Source organism: Solanum lycopersicum, chromosome 5 (genome assembly GCF_036512215.1).
Source record: "Solanum lycopersicum chromosome 5, SLM_r2.1".
NCBI lineage: Eukaryota > Viridiplantae > Streptophyta > Magnoliopsida > Solanales > Solanaceae > Solanum > Solanum lycopersicum.
In genome coordinates this window covers 64,989,996-65,004,499 of record NC_090804.1, presented here as the reverse complement: position 1 = coordinate 65,004,499, position 14,504 = coordinate 64,989,996, and the positions used below count along the sequence as shown (strand labels likewise).

The window sequence follows — 14,504 nt, the reverse complement described above, 5'->3', positions numbered from 1 at the left end:
AAAAGATAACTTTGGAGATGAGTGGTGTTGAATTTTAGGCTCTTATTTACCTCATAGGTAAAAACTAAAATTAAATAAATTTTAATATATGATATTAAAGATTTACTGAAATAAATAGAGTTCGAAAATTTAAGATTATCCATTTCTAAGATAATTAGATGTAATTTCTTATTTTGTTCCACCTACTAAGACCGTATAAAGTTCATCCCAACTTGTCGTTGGCCCATCCGAGTTATCCAAGACAATAAATATACATAAGGTAGGGTAAGAAATAAGGGTGGACCTACCTTCGTAAGTTGGGTGCACGTGCAATTGTTAACTTCGAAAAAAATATGTGTATATATGTATATCTATCTTGAGAAACTGACAGAAACTAAGATACATAATTAGCAGTGCACTCATGAGTAGCATAAGAACGTTTGTGTGTTGTTAATAAGAAAATTCTATTTATTTATTCCATAAGCTACTAAAAGTAAAAATACATTATATAAATTCTCTTTTAATATAACTCATTTGATTCTACTATTTATTTTTCATTTCTCGTTGTTAGTGATTAGAGGTTTGTGAAAAGTTGAAGCATAAAAGTGATTTCACTCTAAACTGAAATATCTCATTTTTTCTTTGTTTGTTCACTTCGTATCAGATACACGTGATCACTAAAGCTAACTATTTTTAGTTTGATTTTAAAAAATTTTGGTACAGTTTAATTAAAAAAAATTAATCATTAATGTTATGTAGTTTGATTTACAAAATTTAAGTACACCTATTCTTTAAATTATTTTTGCAAACTGTGCGATTTTTGAACATCCTTCGTACAATTTCTAACTACGCATATGCATAATATTAAGAGATCCACAAAATTATCTATGCACAAGTATTAATGAATTTATTCCTTTGTATTATTTGTTCATATTTTATTTACACGCTTTTTTAAAAAATCATAAACAAAAAGAGTATTTTACTAATTTACCTTTTAATTCTTTTTAATACTTTTCCGTTTACTTTTTTACTTATCACTTTTAAACTTGACATATTCATTTAAAAAAACAATGATTGACATGGATATTAAAGAGTATTTTTACTAATTACCTTTCAATTCATTTTAATACTTTTTCATTTACTTTTTACTTATCACATTTGAATTTGACGTATTTATTAAAAAAACAATGATTGACATATTTATTTTACCACATTAATCTTAATAAGTAATAATTATTGTTAGTATTGTATTTGTAATATACATAAGCCGTAAATTAGATAAACTGCTCATGAAAGAACATAATTCTTATAAAAAGTCAATATGACTTATGAAAAGTCATACATTCATGATATAACATAACTCTTATGAAAAGTCATTTTTCTTTAGTTCTATAGATATAAAGACTCTCTATAAGTTGTCTAAGAAAACTTTACATGTATGAATAAAATATTTTGTATTTGTTTATATTTTTCCAATATGTATACGAGCAATATCTTTTTAAAAAAAGTGATTTGCACGCTTCAAAGAAGTTTTCTTCGTCAATTATATCTCCTGTTGTTTTTTATAACAATTATTAAGTCCTGGAAGCTAATTTAAAAAATCAGTAATTTAAGTCCTGGAAGCTACTTTTGTTCTATGGGTGCTCATTTAAATTATAATAACATATGTTTCATATTTTCTATTTATATACAAAAATTTTCGAAAATCAATGGGTGCTCGAGCACCCGCGTCTGGCTTACTGGGTCCGCCCCTGATGGTCATGATCAAAAAGTAATTATGACCAACACCACCAACATGGGTGGTGGACTTGTAGTTATTAGTGAGAGCGTTTCACCAGTTGAGTTTTAAAGGTGCGAATAGGAAATGGAGGGTTGTGACCTTTTTAAAGGGTTATGAACTTTATGAAAGGTTGTGTCCTTTCTAAAAGGTTGTGACCGTTTAAAAGGTTGTGCCTTTTTCAAAGTGTTGTGACATTTCTGAAAGATTGTCTTCTTTCGTAAGAGTTGTGACCTTACCTTTGTTGGCTATAAATAGAGAGGTTGTCTCTCATTTTTCAGCACTGAATTCTTTCCTTCTTTTGCATACATTTCTTACAAAACAAAATCAATGGATCGTGTCTGTATGCGTAATTTGTTGTCATTTTGAATTCGTTGAAATTATTGAAGTTTGAGATATCACTATTTTTTTAATGGTTAATCCGTTTTATCTTGGGAGGAATTAATCTGTAACCTCGGGTATTTGAGGGGATTAAATTTCTTAAGGACACACAATGAATTCTGTAGACTCGAATAGTTTTTTCTTTTTTCTTTTCATGTTTTATTTCTTTTGATTTGTTAATTTGAATACGAGAGATAACATCACCCTTAACCAGAGTTCTCGAGTTCGAGCCCTGGATATGAAAGAAATTCCTATTCCAATAGAAAATGTTAGCCTTCATCCATGAGATCGGGGTATCACTACCAGTAGGGGCCCGCTTCCATAATAGACTTTGAAACCAAAACGCCACTTTAAAATGGACCCTACAGAATGCAGACAAAATTTAGTCAAAACTCTAATGTGAAATCCGTAAATTGAGAGGGAAATAAAAAAAATTACGATCAACACCCTACTTCTTTAAACTCACTCATAAAATCATGGCAGCAGGACAACACAGATTATCTCAAAGTCCCCTTCGAATTTAATTCATAGAGCTACTAAATGACCACAATTATGTGGCTCAAAAAAGGCCACAAATATTTAAAAAGACCATACAAACCTTTTTTCTTTTTAAATAAAGTTAATATTTATTATTTTATAAATTCTAAAAGTAAATGCAACCAAAAGATTTATGTTGGGTAAGTTATAACAGCATCTTCGTTCATCTTTTCTCGCCTTTTCTAGTATTTTATTTTAATTTTTCATCATACATATTAAAAATCTGATTCATTAAAATAGTTTTGGATAAAGTTTAAGTTGTTTACTTATCACATAAATTTATTTATTTATTTATATATTTATTATTATTATATAAAATTTGTTATAAACAATTTGTATTATAGTAGTAAGATATGGTTAGGAATCCTACTTGGGATCAAAGTAAGGTTTTTCCTATAAATAAAGAGTTTTCCTTCATTGTAAATAAGATTTGTGAAAGATCAATAAATGATGAATAAGAAATCTTTCTCTTCTCCCTACTTTATTCGTCTTCTAATTTCATATAGTTTCATAACATGTTATCAGCACGATTATTCTATTCTTAAAGAATGATAAAGAAGACGGGAAAAGTACGAAAGAGATCTTGCATAAGTTATGCAATAAGGTTCTTATATCTTCAAGGTATGATTTATCTTTATATTATAATTATTTATGTAACAGATCTGAAGGTACCATCTAAAGTAAGTATTTAAAGAGGCTTATCAACTTTCTATACATTTAATTTTAATCGACTGGGAAGAGAATAAACACAATTTAGTGAAAGGTATGTTTTCAATCTTTATATGAGGTATGTGATCTATTAAGCTATATTTATTAACTATTAATGTTGATTATAATAAGTCAATAATCTCTATTTTGTGTGTAATTATAATTTACGATCATATTAATGATCATCAAAAGTGATAAAATTTGAAGGCTTGAGGTTGAGCCTCATTATGGGTAAGACGATGTATTTAAGTTTTATCGCACCAAAAGAATAATACGATGGATTTATGTCCAATCACAAAAAGAAGGTAAGACATTGGGTTAAAGTCCTGATGCACCATGATGATAAGATATTGGGTTCAATATCCATTGATTTGTGACCTAAGACACTTTTATATGGATAAGACATTGAATGTGAGTCTCAATGCACCATATTGATAATATAATAATGAATAAAGAATTTTGGCCTAAGTCATCTGCAGCCCCTTAAAGTTGTCCACATAATTCATTTAGACACCTGAACTAGGACTTATACCTATTGAACACCTAAATTATCAAGAAATGTGCCTATTAAACACAAAACGCTGATGTGACAAAATAAGTGTATCTCACTGCTGCTGAGCGCGTGAATACTTTTTTTAATTTTTTTTAAAAATATTAACACCTACTTTGTTGACACTTGGCATGCATTGACTAAATATATATAAAAAAATAATTTAATTAAACATAAATCTTTTAAATCATTAAAAAAAAAAACCCACACTCATCTTCCTTCAACCCACCATTTAAACTACCATCCATTCAATTCCCCCAAAATCCCTTATTTTTCCATCCAAAAACAACATGAAGAAATCACTTCTCTTAGCAGCCTCTGTTTCTGCTGCCTACCGCCACCGTCTCTTCTGTATCCGAAGTTCGAATTTCTCTTCACAAGGACGATAATTTGAAGAAAAATGAAGATTGTTCAAAATCGGTGAAAGCATCAACCCACCATTTTAAAAACTTCAATTTTTTCTGTCTTTTGTTATGATTCATTTTTTTTTCATTTTCTGTAAATAAAGTACCTGTTGAATTTTCAAGAAGAAGAAAAAATGGACCATTTGAGAAATTGCATATAACGAAGAAAATGAAAGAGGACAACATTTGGTGGATGAATTCGGAATGAGATGGGGTTAGGCATTTTTTTTTGTTATGCAAAGAAATGGTGATTGTGAAACAACAGAGAAGAAGAAGAGAAGAAGATGAAGAAAAAAGGGGCAGTAAGTTAGATGGGGTGGGAGTTAGGTGGGGGTGAGGGTGGGGAGAAAGATTTTTTTTTATCAATTTAATTTTTTATATATTATTAAAGGAAGGAAAATATTCTTTATCTTTTAAAATTAAAATTATGGGCCCATATGTCACGTGTCGTAGTTCTATTCGTAATTTTTGTCAAGATAAGGAGTGTGCATTACACGCACAATATCTGTAAAGGTAATTGTTATTTTATGTTTGATAGGTAAATATTTATTAATATTAAAGTGTCTAATTGGTAAGAGTCTCAGTTGAGGTGTCTAAATGAATTATGCGGACAACTTTAAGGGGCTATCGATGACTTAGGCCAAGAAAAAATAATATGTTTTTGATGAGAAGTCATTAAATTTACTGAATTTGCTCCACTACGTAAAGTGAATGTGGTTGTAGTGCATAATATGTTTGAAAGAAGACAAGTGATTGAATAATGCATATAGATATGGAGTGAGGTACTAAAGTTATCATTATTTGATATGCTCACATATTTGCGTTTCATTCATGAAGAATGCGAACTTTTGATAATGCTAAAATTCTCTAAAGGGAATGAGGTGTAAGCCACCATGCTAGGCATGAGAAAGATTGCTATCTTTGGTTAACGATGTGGTATCATTAAGAATGTCTCTAAGAAGACATGTATTATAGAAACGTTTCATACTTTATCTTTAGGCTTGTATTGGATAAGAATTAGTTCAATTGAGGCACATTCTATGATAAATAAAAAGTTTTCTAATTTCAATACTTTCTTAATTTGACATGATTGTCTAAGACATCATTAGTCTATAATGTTTAGACGAATTATGGAAAATTAAAATGGACATCATTTTTTAAATGGTGAATTTTCTTGTAATGATTGTTAGCAAGACAAACTAATTGTGTGACCATCATAAACGAAAGTTGAGATTAAATTCTCTGCGTTCTAGAATGTATACAAATATTTATGGACCTAGTCATCCACCTAGTGGATTGTTTAGACATTTAATGGTCCTAATAAATGTTTCTTCTATATGGTCTCCTGTGTGCCTATTATTATCTCGCAACTTGATGTTTGCAAAAATGTTGGCACAAATAATATGTTACATGCACAATTTTCTTCAGATTAGTTCATTCAATGATGGGATCTCACCTAAAGGGTGAAGTAATTGAGAAGAAATAACTCTGAAAATTACTCTTAGATTAATAAAATTGAAATTTACTCATATAATAGTAAATCAGAAATTACTTAAGCAAAAGGCACATGACGTAATAAACTTGAAGTCTACGAGTACTAATAATTTTATTAGTTGGCATGAATAATTTGATCATCCCAAAGATGTGCATACTGAGTAATGGACATACATTGAAAAAGTAGAAGATTCTTCAATAATTTTTTACGTTGCTTGTTCTCGTGATAAAGTTGATTGGATCAATTACAGTTGGGACTAAATTCCTAAATTCTGAAAAGTATAAAAGGTGAATATGGCTCGTTCACCTATCATGTGATATGATAAAAAGATGCATTTATAAGATAATCACATGTGCATTTGTTGTCAACATGTAGTTTGACATTCACAAAATTGTTTGTGCAAAAATAATTGAGTTAAGAGCACAATTTCAAAATATGTAATCAAGACAATTTATCTTGATAATATTGAAAAATACTCAAGATGATGTGACACTAAATGTCTCAAATAGTAAAATCATTATTTATGAAAATAAAGCTTCATATGTTGATATGAAATACGATATTGCATACAAAAGTAATTGTACGCATCAGGCCGATAAATTATGATTAAATTTTCTTTCAATTGATTTATGGTCGGAGATCAAATATTTTTCATCTAATTATTTTGATATGTGGTGTATAATCAATGAATATACATTGATGCACAAGGATAGATTCTCCATAGATTGAGATGTATGTTAGTTTGTCTAACATAAGAGAGAGATTAGAAGCAACACAAAAATTATAAATACTTCTATTGAATGTCCCTTAAAGATAGAGTCTACGACATGCATGAAGCATGATAGACTAATCAATTCTAAATAAAATAATCTTTGAAAAAGGAAGAGGATCAAAAAATCAAAATGATCATAATAAGAAGATAAGTGTGCTCTTGGGGAGCCTATGACATAACACTTTATGAAACCTCATGAGAGGGGTAGCTACCTAAAAATAATGAAGTGATGAGATCTCAATAAGTTATGTCATATTGTGAACAAAGCAAAATGATATATCGTTGACGACATCTTTGATACAATAGCATGCAATATTGTTAAATTCTACGACTATCAAAGCATGCTGGTGTAGAAATAATTATCAAGTGAAAAGTGGAATGGTGCATCTTGGTAAGCATAAAACTTATTTGACTTGCAATCGAGGCCCTAAAAGTTGTCATACATCTAATATTGAATGTTGTCACTTGACAAAACTAATATGAAAATATTCAATGGGTTCGAAATCTAGCATATACAAGGTTCTGAAAAATTTGTTTATCATCCTTATAAGAATTAAATAGATTCAAAATGTGTAGAGTTTATACAAGTATTGTTATGCAAGTTGATAACTATAATTGAAACTCTTGAAGAGTTTGCAAATGGCAACAGATTATTTGCTTAAAGAAGTTAAAGTAAGGAACTTGGAGAAATCTTTGACTCTCACGAAAATTCATAAAAGGAGATAGAAGAAAGCATATTTCGTCAATGTTTTTCTACACTCATGGGCTCCCAAGAATGGTGATATCAACATGCAAGAGGTCTGTTCAAGTAATATTATTGTTAATTTATTCACCAAGTCTCTACCAACTACAACTTTCAAGAAGATGGTGCACAAACTTGGAAAACGAAGATTTTAGTCTCTGAAATGATGTTGTCATTAGGGGGAGTTAATAAGCGATGTACTCTTTTTTCCTCACAAGGTTTTGTCCCACTGGGTTTTCCTTGTAATGATTTTAATGAGGCATCCATAATGCATATTATTAGATATGTATACTCTTTTTCCTTCACTAGATTTTTTTCCCCACTGAGTTTTATCTAATAAGGTTTTAACGAGGCACATAATCTACCGACATTCAAAGGAGGGTGTTATAAACAATTTGTATTATAGTGAATATCTAATTACGTGGAGTCCTTGTAGGATATGATTAGGAATCTTATTTGGAGACCAGTAAGGTTTTCCCTATAAATAAAGGGTTTTCCTTTATTGTAAATAAGATTGGTGAAAGATCAATAAATCCTGAATATACTTCAAGATGAATAAGAAATCTTTCTCTTCTCCCTACTTTATTCGTCTTTTAATTTCATATAATTTCTTAACCAAATTCATTTAACTATGCATTTTAAACTTTAGGGAGTTCTATCCAGTTCTATCACTTCCATAAACTGGTTTATATTATTATTAAATTCAAAGTCCCCTTCACATTTAATTCGTAGAGCTACTAAATGACCACAATTATGTGGTTCAAAGATTGCCACAAATATTTAAAAAAGACCATACAAATCTTTTTTCTTTTAAATGAAGTTAAAAAATACTAAAAGTAAATCTGTAAATGCAACCAAAAGTTTTATGTTGGGTAATTTATAACATCTTCGTTCATTTTTTCTCTTCTTTTCTAATATTTTATTTTATTTTTTCATCATACATATCCAAAATTTAATTCTTTGAGATATTTTTGGATAAAGTTTAAGTTGTTTACTTATCCCATAAAGTTATTTATTTACCTTGTTTATATTATTATTATTATTATTATTATTATTATTATTATATAAAATTCATATAATTTATAAAATTTATGACACAAAATTAAAAACTTTTTTTATTAAAAATACAAGAAAAATTGATAAATGTTGACATATCTTTCTCAATATCATTTGTAATATTATTATGAATTGTATTACAAATTTTGTGATGATCATAAAATACATAGTTCTCTCTAACTTTTACTTTCTTCATTCTTGGTTGGAAGTAGAAGTCAGGTACTTCATTAGAATTAGTAAGGTAAGACCTAGCTCCACTTGTTTGTATAAGTCCGTATTGATACTTTCATTAGAATTAGTAAGGTAAGACCTAGCTCCACTTGTTTGTATAAGTCCGTATTGATACTTTCATTAGAATTAGTAAGGTAAGACCTAGCTCCACTTGTTTGTATAAGTCCGTATTGATACTTTCATTAGAATTAGGAAGGTAAGACCTAGCTTCACTTGTCTGTATAAGTCCGTATTGATACTTTTATATTTAATAAAAGACCGCTAAAATTTTCACAAAGTATATATATAGTTGTACATATCCATCTTACAAGATTTGTATGTGCAACAACTTCCCTCAAGGATAACTTGCATAAAGACAAAATAGAGAGCTAATTACTCTTTGTCTTGTTTTCTTCTTTAATTTTAAATATGGAAAAATACCAATATGAGAAGAAGCCAAGAGTTTTGTGCCTCCATGGCCATGCAACTAGTGCTAATATATTTAAGAAAGAATTGGAACTTGGTTGGCCACAATATTTACTTGATAAACTAGATTTGGTGTTCTTGGATGCACCTTTTTTACTTCAAGATAAAGTGGATGTTCATGACATCTTTTATCCACCCTACTATGAATGGTTCCAATCTACTGAGGTTCTTCTCCTTTATTGCTATTTTCCATTTTCTTTTGGATAGAACTTTTTTTTGTTTAAAAGCAAATTTATCCGTATACAATGTCTAGCCGTCTTTTATTAAAGGACAATCAATGGGGGCTAGATTTTACCTTACTAATCTTAATGAAGTACCTAACTTCTGCTGCTTACGAAGAAAATAAGAGCTAGAGAGAACTAAGTATTTTCTGATTATCACAAAATTTGTACTTTTAGACGAAAATCGTGGTCAATTAAGCATGTTTTATCTTGAAATATTTCCCTTATAAATGAAAGCTAAAACTTGTGTCTGATGAGCAACAAGAACATAAGTTCTGGTTTTTCTTCTTCTTTTATGATCAATTGAGTAAGTTCATTGTTTTGAAATATGTTCCTTATAAGCAAAATTAATTTATATATAATATAAATTTTGTCTTAGGCTATGTAACTGTGTCAAATAATATACTAAATATGAACAAATACGCACTTAACTATTTTACATCATAAATTTGATTGAGGTGAAACAATATATGTATTTAAATTAATATAATTTAAATATTAAATCATGTATAATAAGTATCATAAATCAAATTAAATATATATTTTAGATGACACACTTTGATTCAAGTGTCATAACATTACATTGTAGGACTTCAAGGAAATTTACAATTTTGAAGAATGTATTCAATATGTTGAAGCTAATATGGAGAAGTATGGACCATTTGATGGTGTTTTAGGTTTTAGTCAGGTAAGTATTATTATTAATTTCCTTATTGCATTCGAATTATTAATTTAATTCTAAAACTATATAACCTTAAAACACATTTTATAATTGACTAAATAAACTTAGATATATCTGTAACATAGCATAGCAAGTGATCTCATCTCTTTTAAGAGTTGAGTCTCTTACTCAATTTATATGACACTTTAATATTTTGAGAGTCAAACACACTGCAAATTTGTGCATGGAATCTTCAATTTTGTTTTGAAATGAAATTTATATACTTGTAAACAACGTAAAAAGTACTATGAATCACAATAATTGATAATTCAAAATGTTTAAAAGATCTATGAAAAATTTACGGTCAAAGATAGGTTTGTTTGACTCTTAAAATTTGGAATGTGAACATAAAATGGGACAGACAGAGGGAGTAACATTTAAGTACAATTGAACAAGTAAAAAAATATTTTTAAGACTATCAATTGTTCGAGAATTAAACTAATAGTTTGTAGTATTATTTTCAATTCTTCTCTTATTCTTGTATAATATTATATTAAGTCAATCAGAAATTTTATTATATATATATATATATATATATATATATATATATATATATATATATATTTATGTGATTTTAATATTTGTTTAGGGAGCAGTTATAGCTGCATCAATGCCAGGGATGCAAAGGGATAGAGTGGCTCTAACCAAAGTCCCAAAAATTAAATTTGTGATGTTAATAGCAGGGGGAAAATTTGGAGGAATTGAATTGGGATGTCCAATTGAGTGTCCATCTTTGCACTTCATAGGTACTCTTTTGGGCCACTAAAAAATTACATCTTAATATTTTTAATTAGTCTGTTTAAAAAATTTTTTTATTTATTATCATTTTTGTGTTTGAAATTGTGCTAACATTATTACAATTCACTCAGACGTTCTTTTCTTCGATCGGTATTCTTCAATTATAGTTTAAAATAAAAAAATAATTAAATATTTTTCTAACCTATTATCGAATCGTCAAATATCTATATTCATGCACTCCCTTAGACTATATATAATTAGAAATATTATGACTTCATCTTAGTTAATTAGTTGTTTAGCTTTATCTTCGCCCGTTCATGAAATTGTTATGACTAGTGTTTCTTCTTCATCATCAAAGTGGGTGGGGGAAATTAAAGTAATTACCTTCATTAAAGGAGATATCATTTTGTTTGTAAAGAATAAAAAAAATTAAATCATTTAATTATAATACAAATATAATCAAAATACGTATTGCATTTTTTTGGTTCTTATTTTCTTAAAGAGAGTAAAATATGCTCTTAGTAAAATTTATCGGTATCGGATATTTACATCAAGTCAATATATGTATATCATATGTTTACATTTATAGTTTATTTTACTTTATTAAATCACGTAATAATGCATTTCGCATTGGCTTGGTATAAACACCTAGTGAGGATAATTTTTTTCCGAGCAATTAAGGTATATTGCCCCTTGAAGAATTCATTTTTTTGTAATTTTATGCATCTTTTTTCTTTATGTGACATTTAAATATCTCTCACGCATCTTAACTGCCTAGAGTCACAAAGCATGTCACGTAAATTAAAAGAAGTACAAAATTACAAAAAAAAAATATGGAGATAATAAGATCTTAATTTAGTTAAGATGTGTCATCAAAATTTCGATTATAACTACTTGTGCCTTATCCGTATTAAAAAAATTTTGATAAACATTTAAGTAGTTAATTTATTTCTATTTTTTATGTGTTTGTATAGGTGAAAAGGATCCTCATCTACTACATGAAGAAGAACTTGCGGGGTGCTTCGTGAATCCTGTTGTGATTCATTATCCAGAGGGCCACAAAGTACCAAACTTAGGTAATAATTTAATTATACTTAAATATATATTTTTAGAAGTAATTATTAATGACGAATTAAAAATTATATTTTATGTATTACTATTAAAATTTATAATAACATTGAATTTAATAATAATTAATTTTAATGGTTATATTTTTGATATAATACATAATATATAAGTGTGCCTTTTTAACTTCTTCCGCCTCTATTTAAATTTGATATAACACATGAATGTGCCTTTTAACTTCAACTTATTTTATATTTATGTCTTTCAACTTTGGTTCTTCACAAGTAAACATTCAAACTTGTATAAAGTTGAATAAGTAAACACACGAGTCCTACGTGACATAAAACATGCACTACAACAAAAATAACTTTTAGCGGCATTAAATATTGACATTAATAAAGAGTGTTGAAGTCTTTACCGGCATTATTTAAGTGTTATTAGAACCAATGTCGCTAAAGGCTTTATGGACATATACAATGAGTGTCAATTGTCGCTAAAGACTTTATGGACATATACAATGAGTGTCAATTGCCACTAAAAATATATATTTAGCGGTAATTAAGATTAATTGCCGCTAATGATCATTTTTGTTATAGTGACGTAGGACACTACGTAGGATGCAAATTGTCATAATGTCAAATAGGATGTGTGTGTCTATTTATACAAGGTTGAGTGTCTACTTGTGCACACCCAAAGTTGAAGGGCATAAATTTGAAATGAGATCAAGATAAAGAGCATATTTATGTATTATGTCTAAATTTCAACTTGACACATCTATTAAGAAATAATTATTGATATAGTAAGTTTAATATTTTACCTCAATTAATTGATAGGGTCCTAAACATATTTACTTATTACATTTTTTATAGATATTAACTCAATGTATAATATATTAAGGGTATAATAACGAAAATAATATTGTCCTTTCTTGATAATAAAGAAAATTGACAAGTAAATAAATAGAGAAGGAGTAGTCATTCACTATGACATTAATCTTCTTCTTTTCTTTAAGAATTAGTAATTAATTAAATTCTAATAATTTTATGTGTTTATCATTCAGATGCTGAAAGGACAGAAATTGTGATAGAATTCATCAACAAAGTGAAGAAAATTAAGATGCCATTGCAGGGAAACTCAAGATTGTAACAATAGCAAATGTAATTTTGTGACTATAATTTAAATTTAAATCCATTTAGTTTGAAGACAAAATAACAAATTTGTCCAATAATCTTGACTTGGCTTTTACACTTTTGATGTAATAACTTAAAAACAAATTATCTCTGTTGTCAAATTTTCTAATTTGGGATTATTGTGTTGCATTACTATTTGGTATAGTTATATGAAATTATGAACTATAATTTTAGTACTATGCTTAAATTCATGACTATTGTAAAGGGTCGTTTGGTTATAGATTTTTCAAATAATATTTGGGGAAAATTTGACAAATAGTGTTTGTTCATAAATTTTTGTCATTATTTAACAAATATTTTTGGTAAATATCCCAAATTTTCAAATACTAGTTTTTTTTAGTATTTTGGTCAAATTTCATTATTGGGGATCTTTTAAAAATTGAAATTTTACCCCAAGTTTTTATCTTTTACCAAAACATCCTCTATAGTTGTTGCTTACTTTGTATTACATAATTTTTTACGTTAATTCCAAAGTAGTGATGAAAAATTCGGTGAATGTTAAATAATAATATGATCATTGACGACAATGATAAACAATCGGCTCAAGATAACAAAGTCATGTGTTTCGTCTACTTCGCGATGTATGAAATGATGTTTGTTGCACTCACGCCAAATCACCACATTGCTCTAGTATCATGGGCACTATTTGTTATTGTTGTAATAAAGATCCAATTAATTTGTACTACAAACTTATAGTTAGTTTTGATATATTTTGAACTTACGGGTATAAATCATATTTTTTTCTAAAAAAGTGAAATATACTTCCCAAATAGTATGGCCAAACACGTGGTGAAATTTCACCTAAATTTTCACCCAAATAATTTGCCAAGAATATTTTAAAATCTATTACCAAACGCTAATTAGTAATTTTTTTGATGTCTTGTTCCACCTCGTTTAAGCAATTTTTTTCCTTGTCCTTCCATATTAAGGGTGTACTCTGTCTTGCTTCGTCTCGCCTTATTGTATCTCTATTTTTGTTAAAAAGAATATTGGCTAGTATACATTTTTCAATACAAGGAGTTTTTGTGGTAAAATTGTAGTTTAATTGATTATAGCAAGTTATATGTTATGTTTTTAGTATATAAGTAACTTTAATTTTCATTTAAATATTTGTATAAGGGCGTTGGGAAGAATGGATCGGGGAGATGCCCTTGAAGATCACTTACCCAGCTGTATTCATGCCTCTTCGAAACGCGAATCATAGTATTCATTTTTATGGGAATGGGAATGAAAAACAAGAAATACTAATACATAAAACTTAAATTCATAGATTAATGTCTCAATTGCATTTTTACCCCGACAATTCGTACATAATTTATAATTATTCATATTTTTCTTGTTTTACCCCGACAATTCGTACATAATTTATAATTATTCATATTTTTGTTGTACTATAATGTCACGACCCAAAAATGGGTGTGATGGCACTCGTCTTATCCCACCAAGATAAGTCAGCCTAAAACCAAATATCT

General features: G+C 28.3%; 1 protein-coding gene and 1 long non-coding RNA gene across 4 annotated transcripts; both read left to right on the top strand.

Moving 5' to 3' along the window:
- Window positions 1-2,741: 2,741 nt before the first annotated feature.
- On the top strand, window positions 2,742-7,650 carry LOC138348660 (uncharacterized). The gene is made up of 2 exons (XR_011221415.1): window positions 2,742-2,814; window positions 3,200-7,650. It is a non-coding gene; the product is annotated as an uncharacterized lncRNA (long non-coding RNA).
- Window positions 7,651-8,438: 788 nt separating this feature from the next.
- Window positions 8,439-13,211, top strand: LOC101258068 (uncharacterized). 3 transcript variants are annotated; one of them, XM_069298224.1, is made up of 5 exons: window positions 8,439-9,625; window positions 9,908-10,006; window positions 10,629-10,785; window positions 11,752-11,853; window positions 12,903-13,211. In XM_069298224.1, exons 2-5 carry the CDS (start codon window positions 9,962-9,964, stop codon window positions 12,986-12,988), a joined length of 390 nt encoding a protein of 129 aa, XP_069154325.1. In that variant the 5' UTR covers window positions 8,439-9,625; window positions 9,908-9,961; the 3' UTR covers window positions 12,989-13,211. The 3 variants fall into 3 exon arrangements, with proteins under 3 accessions (XP_069154325.1, XP_019069371.1, XP_004240026.1); XM_019213826.3 differs by having other exon boundaries at window positions 8,538-8,642; XM_004239978.5 differs by having other exon boundaries at window positions 8,852-9,262.
- Window positions 13,212-14,504: the final 1,293 nt, after the last annotated feature.